Below are 13,297 nucleotides of genomic sequence, written 5' to 3'. Positions count from 1 at the left end.
TTAATTATATATTTGTCCCATTAGATGCTAACACCCGCGCCCACCAGCGTCGGCAAGTAGTGCTCGTCGGCGTAGCAGCGGCTGCAGTGCTTCTGGAAGAGCGGGAAGTAGTCCCTGTTGGCCATGCACGACCTCGACTGCGACTTCGCGGTCGACCTCGAGAAGCCGCTACCAGCCCTTGCGCCATTGCCGGCGCTACAGCCGGGGGCGGAACCGCGCGCGGAAGCGGCCGCGGCCCGCGCGGCCGGGGACGTCTTTGGACTCGACGTGGACGCGGGAGGAGTTGATGAGGTAGTAGGAGTAGACGGTGGGGAAGTCGAAGAGCGGGATGCAGGACTCCGAGAGGAGGACAAACCTCTGATTGGAGAAGTCGAGGAGGGCGTTGGCCAGGAGCCGGCGCTCGGCCTCCATCATGTTCATCCCACCCCAACTCACCGTCTGAAATAAACAACAATACGAACTAAAGCGATCAATTTCGGGGAGGGAGAGAAGAAGAAGAACTGACTTTGCTGGGAATTCGTCGGCACTGGAACACCAATCCATGGGGTTCTGGTTCTGAGCCATTGAAGTCGGGGTCGCCATGCACGTAGATGGAGTACGACCCCTCAGTCCCCTCGAAGAACCTCTCCCACAGAGGAGCAAGGGGCAGCTCCCCTCGGGTGAGAAACAGGAACGCCACCTTGGGCCTGTGCTCGAATGGCAGCTTCTTGACCTTTGCCACCATGGATGCCCTCCACAGCAGCTCCTCCTCCGTCATGTCGTGCGTTACCTCTCTAAGCTCGTGGAATTCACCTAAGCCGCCGCCGCCGCCCCGCTGCTTATGATGGCCCAGGGAGGGGGCGGCGGCGGAGTTGAAAATGTGGAGGAGGAATTGCAGGGTAGGAGGGGTGAGGTGGAAGCTAGAGATGGTACCGAGAGCAAAGCCGAGGCCACAGAGGAGAAGAGATTGGAGGAACAGGGAAAATGGGAGCTTCATTTTTGTAATTTCATTTGTCTCTAACTTTTGAGAAGAAATATTTATTATGGCACTCTACTGTCTATGACACAATTGATTACAAAAAAAATGATTGAAATAGATAAAAATTAAATTTTGATGAAATTGAAGTAATATTCTTTTTCATCGTGATCAACGGTAGCTTTTCGATTTATCTCTTTGCAGATGATCATGAAATCAATCGTATGAAATTAAAAAAACCGTACAACGACAGATTTCATTTTTTAGGTTGACCACTAAATGAAATTTTTGAACCCCTTTAATTTAATCGGATTAAAGAGGGAGAAAAATAAGAGAATTCACAAAGTCAAGGTCAAATCTATATCGAAAGACTAAATAAATCTTAATTTTTAAATTTAATAATTTTTCGTCAGACCATTTGATGATATCCTCCTATCCACTGGTCCATATTGGGCCATTGCATGACGAGCCAAATTCCAAGCCCAAGACCGGCCCATTTGAAACAAATTATTTTTAAAAAATTATTTAATTTCCTCGCATGCCTCAAGAAATTTTAAAGAAAAATGCTTTAAATCATAAAGAATTTTATGCCGATCCTTTCTTCTTCCTCCCGATTCCCGAAACTGGAATCCAACTTAACGAAAGCATTGTTGATTGCCGGGAGGAAGATCAAGAGATTAATCGGAGCGATGAACAGAGCACAAATTCATCTGTCCAATCCAAACCATGCGAAGATACGCTTGCAAACAATTGTCACTGTTACAGCAGATAAGGCTCGGTGGAATCTCCAAAAAGCTAGCTTTTCTGGATCTTGATTCGATTAAACTACAGGGAAACGACGACAGGCGAGTAGACAAAGATGGCTTACTTGCTGGTTTTTGTGGAGGAGGAGATGAATCAATGGCGATGACGGATTTGTCAAAGAGATGGATGCTTTAGCGGATTGAGGCCGGCGGTGTCCGCTTCTAATCGGGAACCTTGTAGGCTTCGGCGGTGATCTCCGAAAGCCATGAGCCAGGAAACAGCATCTGGTACCAAAAAGGTTTTTCGCCCATCAATGGCGGTGGAAATGAGTCAGAAGCAAGAGCAGAGATTTTTCAGGTTGGGGGAGGAAGATTGATGATGCAAACGAGGAAAGGACTCACATCGAGCTGCTTCTGGACGACGCGAGGCCGCTTTCGGGGTCGGCGGCGTGCCCTGTGACCGGTCACGGCGTAGATGTCCTCGTCGATCTCGTCCCTCGTAAGGGTGACGGAGAAATTAGGCCGTTCGCTCCGCTCAATGCTCCCTGATCTGAGCAGCCGCCCCGATCTTTTCTCGCCCGCAGCAGGAACCCTAGCCCCCCTTCGCCTCGTCCGCAGCTTCCACGCCCGCGATGACGGCGGCTCCGTTTCGGCCTCCTCCGGCGGAACCGCTTCCGTCTCGTGGTCGTCGCCCTTGGAAGGTGACGATGCAGGCGCTCGCTGGAATATCAGATTGATTCGATCCGCCGCCTCCCGGAGGCGAACCAAGAGTTTGTCCCTCACTTCATCCACCGCGCTTCTGCCGTCGCCACTTCCCGCCTTCAGATCACGCGGCCCAATCCCGGATGTACCGGACGATTGCCGCTCGCCCGCGCCGTCGGCACATCTGGCGACTCCCTCGCCCGTGTTGTTCACGCTCACGCAGCGAAGCACTCGCTTGTTCCCCCACGTCTTCATGATCGGGAGCGATAAACTGCGGAAGCTATTCCCTTTCTCCTCCTAGCCAAGCGGCGTCGCCGGAAGCGCCGGCGATGTCTCCGGTGGCTGGTGCTCCGTCTCTGGAGGAAGCAACATGGATCCGCGGCTTCCAGGAAGCGGTGACCGTATCCAGCTCCCGAGCTCGTGGAGGCAAAATAGTAAATAGCTACCCAACGTGAGTCGGGAAACCCCCGGTAGATGGCAGAGATCGGTGACGACAATTCTCTTTCGCTAATTTATTTTTTTATAATGTGTCTGGATCGAAAATAGTCTAAGTCTTTATTTATTTATTTGTCTATTAGATTAATTCAGAATACAACTTTTAGAAATCGAGCTTTAAAATATTCAACTTATTTAAAATTCGAAGCTTGATCTTTTATTTTACTATTTTTATGGATCGGTAATAAAAGTATTCGGGCAGAACACGTCGCTGTCACATGACGTAAGCGTGCACTGCAGTGGAATCGGAACGAGAGGGGAGCTAGGGCAGGCGGAACACGTGCGGTGCTCGCCCGAATATCTCATTTAATTTAATCCACTGGGCTTTAAATGGGCCTATTAAATGTTTGGTCATTTGATTTGATAGTAGACCAAATTCACATGCATTGTTTGTATCCCGAAATCTAATTCTATTTATTGATTAATAATTTAATATTTAATTTTCCGAATCGATTAATATTAATAATCACAATCATTGTTTTAAAATTATCTACAAAAACATCATAATTTAGTATTTTTACTCAATGATTATTATTAAATTTTCATGGAAGATTAGAGCAAATGAAAACAAAAATTCTATGGTAGTTGCAAATGTCAGACGTGTCTTTCCCCTATACTAAGTCGATTAATATTTCCAATTACTTATGATTTACGATAATTAACATTATTATACTAACATTTTGCATCAAGAAATCAAGAGGAGAAACAATTTGATCTCGTTGAGCAGCTCTCACCAGTAATCTCTGAGTAAATGGAGTGCTTGAAACTAGAAGCTCTGTTCTCCTCTCCCCAAGTAAACAAGGTATTAGGCTACAGAATCCATCAGAAGAATACAAATAACAGAATATTAATCAAACTAATATTAGTAAGGACTATTCATGACTCACATCATATACAAACATAGGGAACTCAAATCCAAAATGATGTGAAGAGAGACAGAAGTAACCTGTTCTAGTGATTCAGAATCAAGGATGGTTTGCGATAGATTTTGCGTTACACTAAGTAAAACCGTCAGAGTGTCTTCATCGATGGGTAACGAGCTCGTTTCCGGCCACCTTGACTGAAGTCAGAAAGAGTGGAGACAAAATTTGCTGATAAAGAAGCCACGAAATCAGCAGTTTCAGATAGATCTGTCTTCATTTCTGAGATTCTAGACTCCATGAATTCTTTGTATTCGGATACATCATCAATCAGTGTCAACAGTTCGCTTGCGCACATCTGAGTTTCTTCATCGACCTCTTTGGTTGCAACCTGTAGTTCCTTCTCAGACTTCTACAAAAACGACAGTCATTAATTGTATATATATAGTGTTAGTAAAAGAACAAGGGCATTAATAAAGCTACCTTTAAAAGCTCTTCTGCCTCTTTTTCAACCATAATCAACTGATGTTCTTTCTCTGTAAACTCCTCTCTCATTTTCTCAGCTTCTGCAGAGCATTTAGTTGCATGTTCTTCAGCTTCGTTCTTTAGCAACATCATCCGAGCATCAGCCTAGAAAACAAGACAACTTAAATACAAATGGTCTGATTTGCATACCATATGCACGCAAGATCATTTTTCATCATTGCAACCCTTCAGTCTTTCAGCCAGTGAAGGTTAAAAGAAATTGCGCTGTGCAAGATATGGGCTTGCATTAGTCCAAAGCAGCTAGTGCTAAAATGATCTAAACCTATAAACATGATTCAGAAAACTACTTGTTTCAACGGGAGTATAACTGATCTGTCATCATCATAATCAAGTTATTGGCTTCCAAAACAAAATTCTTTTTCTATAGTGTGAGAATGACCACTTCGACATATAAACTCCCTTAAAATATCCACATGTAGTAAGACAAACAATACTTTAAAATTTTTGCATGCTTGATGCAGAAATCAGCTAACTGAGATATCCCTTATTCTTTTTTTTTCCAAAAAATTAAACCATCTTTACTTTGTTAAACATAAAGCTTATGCAAAATTCATATGCCTCGATATCAAGAGTGAAGAAACACAACTGCTGAGTGTTTCTAGGATAAAGGGGGAAATATTGACAAAACCTGATCAACCAGAAATATTTTGATTGAGATTAATACAGCATCACATTTTTCAATTAGAGCACTAGACACCAAGGTCAGCATAAGGCAAGTGAGGTTTGGCAAATTAGATTGAGTAAACGATTAGCTAAGCATAGTGATATCAAGAATGTTTGCATAGCAATCTGCACTGTGCAGAATGTTCAGAAAAAAGAATGTACAGCTAAAGGAAGAAACAACCAAATTCTGGCTAATGATTAAAAAAAGAAAAGGACTTTTTCCTAGGAGATGGATCACATGAAACAACTACTACGAGAAGATAGTTTTGAATGAAAAATAGTATATCACCAAACCACAACACTAAGAATACTACCAGAATTTGGAATTGCAGGAATCCAGTACCCAGCTAATTATTCTGAAGCTACTAGAAGACATGCATCAACGAAAAGTCAAAATTGTTAAGAGAAAGAACCTCATCAATTTTGGAATGCAAAGAAGCAAGAATGCTCCTTTTATCTGCTAGCATTTTAGCATCTTTTCTTGATTGTTCTTGTAGAGTAGTTGACTCCTCCAACTTTAAGACAGATATTTTCTTCATCTCTTCAGCAAGAGCATTAAGTGCAGGCTTTAGAGTAGCCTTGTAGTCAACTGCAATTACCTCAGCTGGTGAAGATCCTTTAACATTTAGCACATACTGAAAATCAGTCCCTAGCTTTAGCCTGAAATCAGCAACAACAAAGAAAACCAGTCATGAGTCTAGAAGAAGAAAGGACCATAATTATCGTCAATGGGGAGTACTACAACGGATATTCAATAAGCTCGAAATGTTGGAAGGTTATTTTCACTCATCTCTCACATCTAAGAAATAAATGACACAGCCATTCAACCTCCTCAGAAAAAAGAAAGAGAAAAGAAAATGTAACTGTACAAAAACCAAACTTCAGTTCAGCAAGCTAAATATTTCAAGATGTAAACTCCCAGATGGCCTGGTAGCATCTAGATTCTATATTTTAGCAACAGAAAAAACTTACAAACATCATACCAAAAATAAAACATAAAGTAACAAGCATTATCAACCAAAAAATGCAGCAAACTTCATTGAAATTGAGAAGAGCTGAAACTTTTATATAGCCTCGAAGTTGAATCAGCAGTGATCAGCGTTGCCAGACATTATCACCTGAACAGTATCATTTAAACAGAACAGAAGTGAACCTACATCACATTTATAGAATGGATTTGAATGCTTCTGCATTTCTGAAAAGCTATAGTCCAGAAACATTAGTGAAAAAACCTGATCACAACATAAACCAATCTGAATACTTGCCACAGTTACTCAAAACTCCCTCTTTATCCACAAATTTGGCCAACAGATAAAAAAACAAAATTAGATCTAGAACACTGCAGGTCAGTATCATTTGAAAAACTGCAGTGCAGAAACATTAGTACTCAATTCAAAAGATCTGAACAGAAACCCATGATACAAGTAGGAATCAATTTCTTGCTCCTAGTACATAGATAATCCTAAGATTGCAGCAGTAATCACAGAATACCATACTCTGATTTGAGTGGAAGGAGATTAAATATTGCACAATTTCTCTCCTTCCAAATGTTGTATAAGATAGTCAGCAACAGGATCTCATATTCATTTGCCTTTGCACTTGTACCTATGGTATAAAATTTTATCTCGTGTCAAGAGAAATTTTTTGTTCCACTTGCCATGCAAGAAGGTTTAAAACCTCTGGTACAAACAAGAAAGCTACATATTTCTTCTGCGGATTCGTCTACAAGCTCAATCTTCTTCCTTTTCGTTGCTAGCTCATCTTCATTAGAACTTGTGAAATCAACCTTCGTTTGTGGGTTTGTTCGCCCTTCTTCTTCTGACATGAGCTGATCCTTCACCATGGGGACCAAGTTTTTATGTTGAAACCCTAATTCTATGTCATGTTGATGTCAGGTAGAACCCATCCATGAGACAATTGAATGCTTCTTCATAACAACAACCAATGTCAAGCCTTCTCCAATGCCAACGATGCCTCTAGGTAAGTTGCTTCTCTTCCTCTTCTTCTTTCTTCCCCTCATTGGAACCACTGATCCCATATTGTCAGCACATTTAAAGTAACACTAAATTGTGTCATTTTCAATCTGGGACTGAAACCCCAACTTAGAATGAGATTTTAAATATTGCTTGTACCCTCAAAAAAATTGTAAATGATCTCCTCAAAAGATATAGTCACCTTGATAATTATTCGATAGTTAGAATTTCTTTTATAGTTTGAACTAAAGACCACTTGAGAACTAAAAAAAAAAAAAACTTGTTCATTACATTCAGCTTGAGTTACATAAAGGGCATATATTAGACTCAAGAATCCCTATTTCAATAGCCTATCTAATATTTGTATTTGAAGCTTGTTTCAAACATTGTCAAAAAAAATGAAAGCATATCTTGGTATGTACCCTTTACACCATACACTATGACTCCACTCAGCTTAAGGTTAATCAATCTCCATTCTTGATAAGCACATTTCAAGGTGAAGGCATCTCAACTAGAGGCAATCCAGATTATCTTTATCACCCTTCTCCACCAAATATATCTACATTAGAGACCCCCAATAAATAATAATAATAATAATAATAATAATAAGAATAATAATAAAGAAACAATGATTTCTCTGTTCCAAGATCTAAAAAAATTACTGAAAAATGATTTTCCATGTTTACCTAAACTCCAATATAAAATCTAAAAGAATCAAGAGGTAAATATTAAGGTTGTAATGAACAAGATCAGTAGTAGAGACGTACTCTCTAACAGCCTGATTACTCTGTTCCAAGATCAATTCGATTTCATTGAGTTTCCTGCTGGTGGTTGCCTCAAGTTCCCATGCCTTTTCCTCCAATGCATTTCCCCCGCTCTCTACATCTGCAATGTCCCTCTCTACCCTCTGCATCTCCCTTTTCATCCTATCCATATCACGCACGTTGACAGCCTGGGTATCAATCCGCCTTTGCAATTCTTCATTTTCCTTGCATAACCTATTGCTCTCCTTTTCCTTGGACTCTAGCTCCTTCTCCCACTCCGACAGTGAAGCTTCCATTGCAGCCACCTTTCCACCCCACGTGTCCACCACCGCCTGGAACTTCTTGACGTCCTCGACCAGCATCCCCTTCTCCCTTTCCAGGGCCACCTTCTTTGATGGCTCCGCTCGATAAGTTTGAAGTTTTGCCTCCAGATCCTTGGCCTCCCTCTCGCGGACCTCCATGGCTGCAGCAGTATTGGCAGCCTGGTGTTGGGCCTTGCCGAGGTACTCCTCATCGAGATCCTCAACAGCGCCATCTTCACCGGTGATGAAGTGGGAATAGCTGCGAGTTACAAAGAGGAGAAAGTCGTTGGGCTGATCTGTCTGCGGGGAGGCACAGGCGGTGGGGTGATCAGTTACGAGGACGAATTGAACGAGCCAGTGGAGGACGGAGAGAATATGCGGCCAAGCGTGGGGGGTGCCGGGCGCCTTGAGGGCTGAGCGATTGAGCTTGAGAGGGCAGTGGAGATGATGGAGGAGTGAGGGAAGGTCCTCACCGAGCTCGTGTAAGGGCCAATCGAGGCAACCGAGGATGAAGCGGAGCGCGTCGTTAATATCTCGTGCGGCGGGGAGAGGGGGCTTAAGGGTGACAGGAGCCGAGTGGGAGGCAAGGAAAGCGTTGACGGATCGGAGTGCGGCGGCCTGGGCGGACCGATCCGTCAGTAGGGCGGAAGGAGCGGCGGAGGCAGGGCGACCGCCCACGGAGGAGGGCCGACTACTGCCCAGGCTGGCGTCGGAATCCCGGCCGTTGGCGACGGAATTGAAGTCGAAGTAACGAGCTACGTCGAACGGAGATGGCTGGCCTACCGAGAGCTTGGAGTAGCGCCGGGCAACTCCGCCGCCGCCACCACCGCCGCCCCCTCCTGCTGGTCCTCTTCGCATCCCTAATTTCGGCTGCTTGGCGCTCGCGAGTGCAAAATGGTTTAAGGAGAAATTTGAAATTGGAATGCGCTATGCAACTTAAAGGTCTATTTTCAAAGAAGACCAAATTATTTTAAAATTATTATAATAGAAAGATTAAATGGTCAGAATAAAATATTAAACTGATAATGGAATAACAATTATGAAGAGTTAAACCAAATATAAATTTATTATAAAAACTCAAAATCTCAAGAGAATTTTGGCTCACTTCAAGGTATTGTCGTTCTATTAGTTATAATAGTTATGACAATAATTGCAAGACCCAAATGAAAGATTGTACAGATATTTATCAAAAAAAAAAGATAATTACTCATCTGAAAAGACTTAGAACAGTTATGAATAAGAGAAAAGAGGTACTCATTGAAAGAGAATTTCCATTAAGGAAGAGACATATTTGTTCATTTCTATAAAAAAAATTGGAGTCATTCTTCTTATATAAAGTGGAATTCGTCATCTTAGCCACTCCAATAGTCTCACACAGTAATCTCACGACCATCTATGAAGAGATAAATCGAAAAGTTATAATTAATCATTAGAAGAGGGTATTACCTGAAAAGACTTTTATCTATTTTAACAAATCTGTCTCCACATCAACTCAACCATACCTTGAGAATAAAAAATTCATCACTTTAATCGAAGATATGCAATCTCTAAGATCATAATAATATTCTATATTTTTCATTTATTTTTCCATTCTATTTTGACTTGAGCATCAAAGGGTTATTGCTAAGGTGTGTTTTGATTAACTTCTAATCTCTAGCTAAGTTTTTTCAGAGATAGTCAACTCCTTTAATTGAGTTTTACTATTCCTACCAACTCCTTCAACCGACTCTTTTCATTCCTGTCAACTCTTTGTCATCTCCTTATTTCAGAAGTTATTATCACGTCATCTTTAAAAGTCAATCTTCTATGATTTATCAAAGATTTAACTCCATCTTATACTTAGACGTAATCATGGCATAAGTTTTTTTAACTTAGCTTTTGATGATGTCCCTTAAATGTTTAAAGGGTAAATCGGTGTGTTGATATATAGTAAATTGGCATTAGATAATAATGAATCTCAGTTAGAAATCCTAATTGATGAATAAGTATACTTTTGTTCATGGGTTATTTCATTAAAATTACTTATTATTATTATTATTATTATTATTATTATTATTATTATTATTATTATTATTATCACTAGATATTTAACTTGCTTAAACTCATTATTATACTCATGTTTACATGCTATTTGAAATTAAAAAGTAAATGCTAATTGTTTATTAGTCTCTTATTATTCAAAGATTTATCACACATCAGAGTTAACCCTGATAAAATAAACGTGGCGATAATTTCAAGATGCAAACCTATCTGGTTTTGCTGCTTAATACAAGTTTAATCATCATTTTTAATGTCATTATCATGAGAGACTAATCAACGCACGGAATCTACCAACTGCATTTTTCTTAATTATCATTTAATTCGCTCATAATGATGTTTATACACCTGCATTATCTACTTCAAAGTTCACCGTTATGGACACGTTTCGGCTCGCCATTCGCCCTGGTTCTCTTGCCTGTTCGGCTCCTCCTCGACCTCGTCGGATCTACGCCGAGGCTCAGTGCTGATCCGGATCTGGTGGCCGGATGGAGTCGTAGCTCGCTGCAGTCGCCATGATCCCGCGGTTGCAGGCTCCGGCTGCGCTCGGCCGCCGGCACTGGGGCGCGCCCACCTCGGCAGAGAAATTGATGTTCCCGTTCGTCTCCGTCTGCTTCGTGTCCGTTATCCTCGTGCTTTCCGCCATCTCTGGGTTAAAGGCCTCCTCTGCCTTCTTCGCGCGCTGCCCGAGTCCCGCCGACGTCCATCGCGGCGCCGCCCACCTGCCCGCCTTCGCGTACTACATAGCTGGCGGCCGAGGAGATGTTCGGCGCGTCCTGCGCCTCCTCCTTGCCGTCTATCACCCCAGGAACCGGTACCTTCTCCACCTCTCCGCCGATGCGCCTGAGTCTGAGCGGAGCGATCTCGCTGCCAGGGTCTGGCTCACGATCCCGGCCGCCCGGGCGTTCGGGAACGTGGATGTTGTAGGGAAGGCCGGGGCGATGACACCGATGGGCTCCTCCGGTCTCGCCGCCACTCTCCACGCTGCGTCGGCGCTCCTCCGGCTGGACGATGGCTGGGATTGGTTCGTTACGTTGAATGCGGCCGACTATCCGCTCATCACGCAAGATGGTACGTGTAATTTTGTCTTCAGATGGATGCTGTCTTGATTGTTGATTCGAATCTAGGTATTGGCCCAAAGAAAGGGGAAAATCGAAACTTTATTTACACTCCTGTAGGAAAATTTTCGGATCTTTCTCTTTTAGACGAGTAATCAAGACCAAACAATCCGAGGGATGGGACTCTGGAAAATTGCTTCTCTCTAATCTACATCTAATTTGACTTTTACTTTGAAGATCTCACCTGATCTTATTCGATATTATTCATCTTCTTGTTGAGCTAGACCAACTTCGTGTTATCCCTGGCATGGCATGAATTATCAGTGTAATACACAAACAAAACTGCCTCAAATCTGTTCTTTGGCTACGTATTAGCATTAGCTGAAACACCGACAAACTTCTAGCACTTCTATTGGTCATCAAGTGTCTTCTTCAACTTCCTTGACCATCAAACACACTGCTTCTGTCTTTGAGCATCCAATCATATTAAGGCCCATCACCATTACTATGTGTTGTATTCGCAAATTACCTGCCCTTAATGGGACCAATACCACACACCTCCTTGCTTCATTTCCATCCTTGAGCGTGTCAAACTTTTTATAAAGAAAAAAAAAACCTGTCTTGAGTCCCTTTACTAACGAGATGATGAACAAAATTTGCTTAATGTCAGGAAATTGGAACACAATCAGATGGCACCTAATCATTGACTACATATGTGACTTTGATGTACCTGTGACTTTGATGTACCTACCTGTTCCTTGACCAACCTTAACACTTCTTGTTGTTCTATCATGCAGTCAACTGGGATTTCTTTATCTGTGTACTTTTGGGGTAGGGTAATTACCTTTTTGCCAACCTGTTTTAACTTCACAACAAATATATAAGAATTTTTTCAAGTTTTTAGTAAGGGTAAATAAGTAAATGGACATCCAAAATATAACTCAATCTCATATTGGTACAACATTTTCTGACCTTTTCTTAAGTGAATTAGTAAACACCCCCTAAGTGTCCCTTCATTGTCATTAGTGTAACAAGTTACTTGGATGATCTACAAAAATTACCATTTAAAAGATGAATAGCTGAATGCAGTATGGACCGTGGTGTGAATTTTATGTTATATTCTCATCTGAATTGGTTGTTTAACCTTTACAGAAATCAAAAGAAAATATCCATGCAAATTGCCAAATAGTTATCACATTAACCATGTTTCTGTTCTTGTTTGTTTGTTAGTAGGGCTGTAAATAAGTCAAGCCAAGTCAAACTTTATGGTGTTCAAGCTTGTTTGATAAGGTAACCAAGCCAAACTGAGCCTAAAATGAATCAAGCTTTTAATATGATTGTTCAAGCTTGGTTTGGTTTCCTTTATATGAACTTGAGTTTGGCTCAAGCTTGACTTGAGCTTGGTTTGTTTAAATGTCATCGAACTCTTAATTCAAATTTGTTTGATTGTTTGAAACTTTTACCTTTTAAATTTATTTGGTTGATTATTAAGCTTGATAATACAAATTTATTTGTTCATTTTGAAACTTTATTTCTTTATTTAGCATATTGATAAGAGTTTTATTGATGAACATGGTTCACAAATATTGTTTACGAACAATGTTCATGAACGTTGTTTATGAATATTAATGAGTTGAATACATATGTTGAAGCTTGTTTGTTTAGTTTAACAAGTTGTTCAAACTTGTTTATTTAATGCGTCTTTTGTGTGTATTGAACGGACATAAGCAAACTCTTACTAAGCCGAACACTAAATTTGTTCACGAACATTCGATTCATTTACAGCCCTATTTGCTACTGTTACCTATATAGAATATGCTAAGAATAAATACTATAGGAGTTCTGCCATCTCTAATGACTATTGATTACTAATCAGCAGTTATCTGCAGCAAGCTTTCTATTATTAGTTTTGTTATTCCTAAGACATACTCCATGAGATTAAAATGATTGAGCAGTAGTATAGACCTTTGTTTGTTAAGATTAACCTTTGTAAAAGTTCACTTTTTGTTGTGTATTGAAATATATTCAAACAATTGTCTTACGATTTGTAACATGTGAAAACAATCTAAAGATGGTCATGGGCATCCTAACGCAACTACATGAACAAGTTTGCCTCAGCATGCCATTGTGTCTTCTGATGAATTAACCATCAGCACTTAAGACTTAATTTCTTACATAAATTGCAGAATTCTAGCTTGG

General features: G+C 41.1%; 2 protein-coding genes and 1 pseudogene across 2 annotated transcripts in view; all 3 read right to left on the bottom strand.

Annotated features, from left to right (window-relative positions):
* Window positions 1-20: 20 nt before the first annotated feature.
* Window positions 21-976, bottom strand: LOC141821467 (glycosyltransferase BC10-like; annotated as a pseudogene).
* A 743-nt stretch (window positions 977-1,719) lies between these two features.
* LOC141822208 (uncharacterized) lies at window positions 1,720-2,796 on the bottom strand. Its single transcript, XM_074709645.1, has 2 exons — window positions 2,101-2,796; window positions 1,720-1,983 (listed from the first exon to the last, which is right to left on the bottom strand). The coding sequence occupies exons 1-2, from the start codon at window positions 2,653-2,655 to the stop codon at window positions 1,921-1,923; spliced, it is 618 nt and encodes a 205-aa protein (XP_074565746.1). The 5' UTR covers window positions 2,656-2,796; the 3' UTR covers window positions 1,720-1,920.
* A 983-nt stretch (window positions 2,797-3,779) lies between these two features.
* Window positions 3,780-13,297, bottom strand: part of LOC141822251 (kinetochore protein NDC80 homolog) — a 13,206-nt gene continuing 3,688 nt past the window's right edge. The window contains exons 4-5 of the mRNA XM_074709695.1: window positions 4,239-4,385; window positions 3,780-4,167 (exon numbers count right to left, since the gene is read on the bottom strand). Coding sequence (XP_074565796.1) covers window positions 3,907-4,167; window positions 4,239-4,385 — 408 coding nt within the window. The 3' untranslated portion in view covers window positions 3,780-3,906. The remainder of the gene's footprint in view (window positions 4,168-4,238; window positions 4,386-13,297) is intronic.

This window comes from Curcuma longa, chromosome 2 (assembly GCF_044706935.1).
Source record: "Curcuma longa cultivar G26 ecotype Majalengka, Jawa Barat chromosome 2, ITB_CL_G26_1.1, whole genome shotgun sequence".
Taxonomy (NCBI): domain Eukaryota; kingdom Viridiplantae; phylum Streptophyta; class Magnoliopsida; order Zingiberales; family Zingiberaceae; genus Curcuma; species Curcuma longa.
The sequence above is the reverse complement of the archived record's forward strand: the minus strand, read 5'-3'. Positions and strand labels throughout refer to the sequence as shown.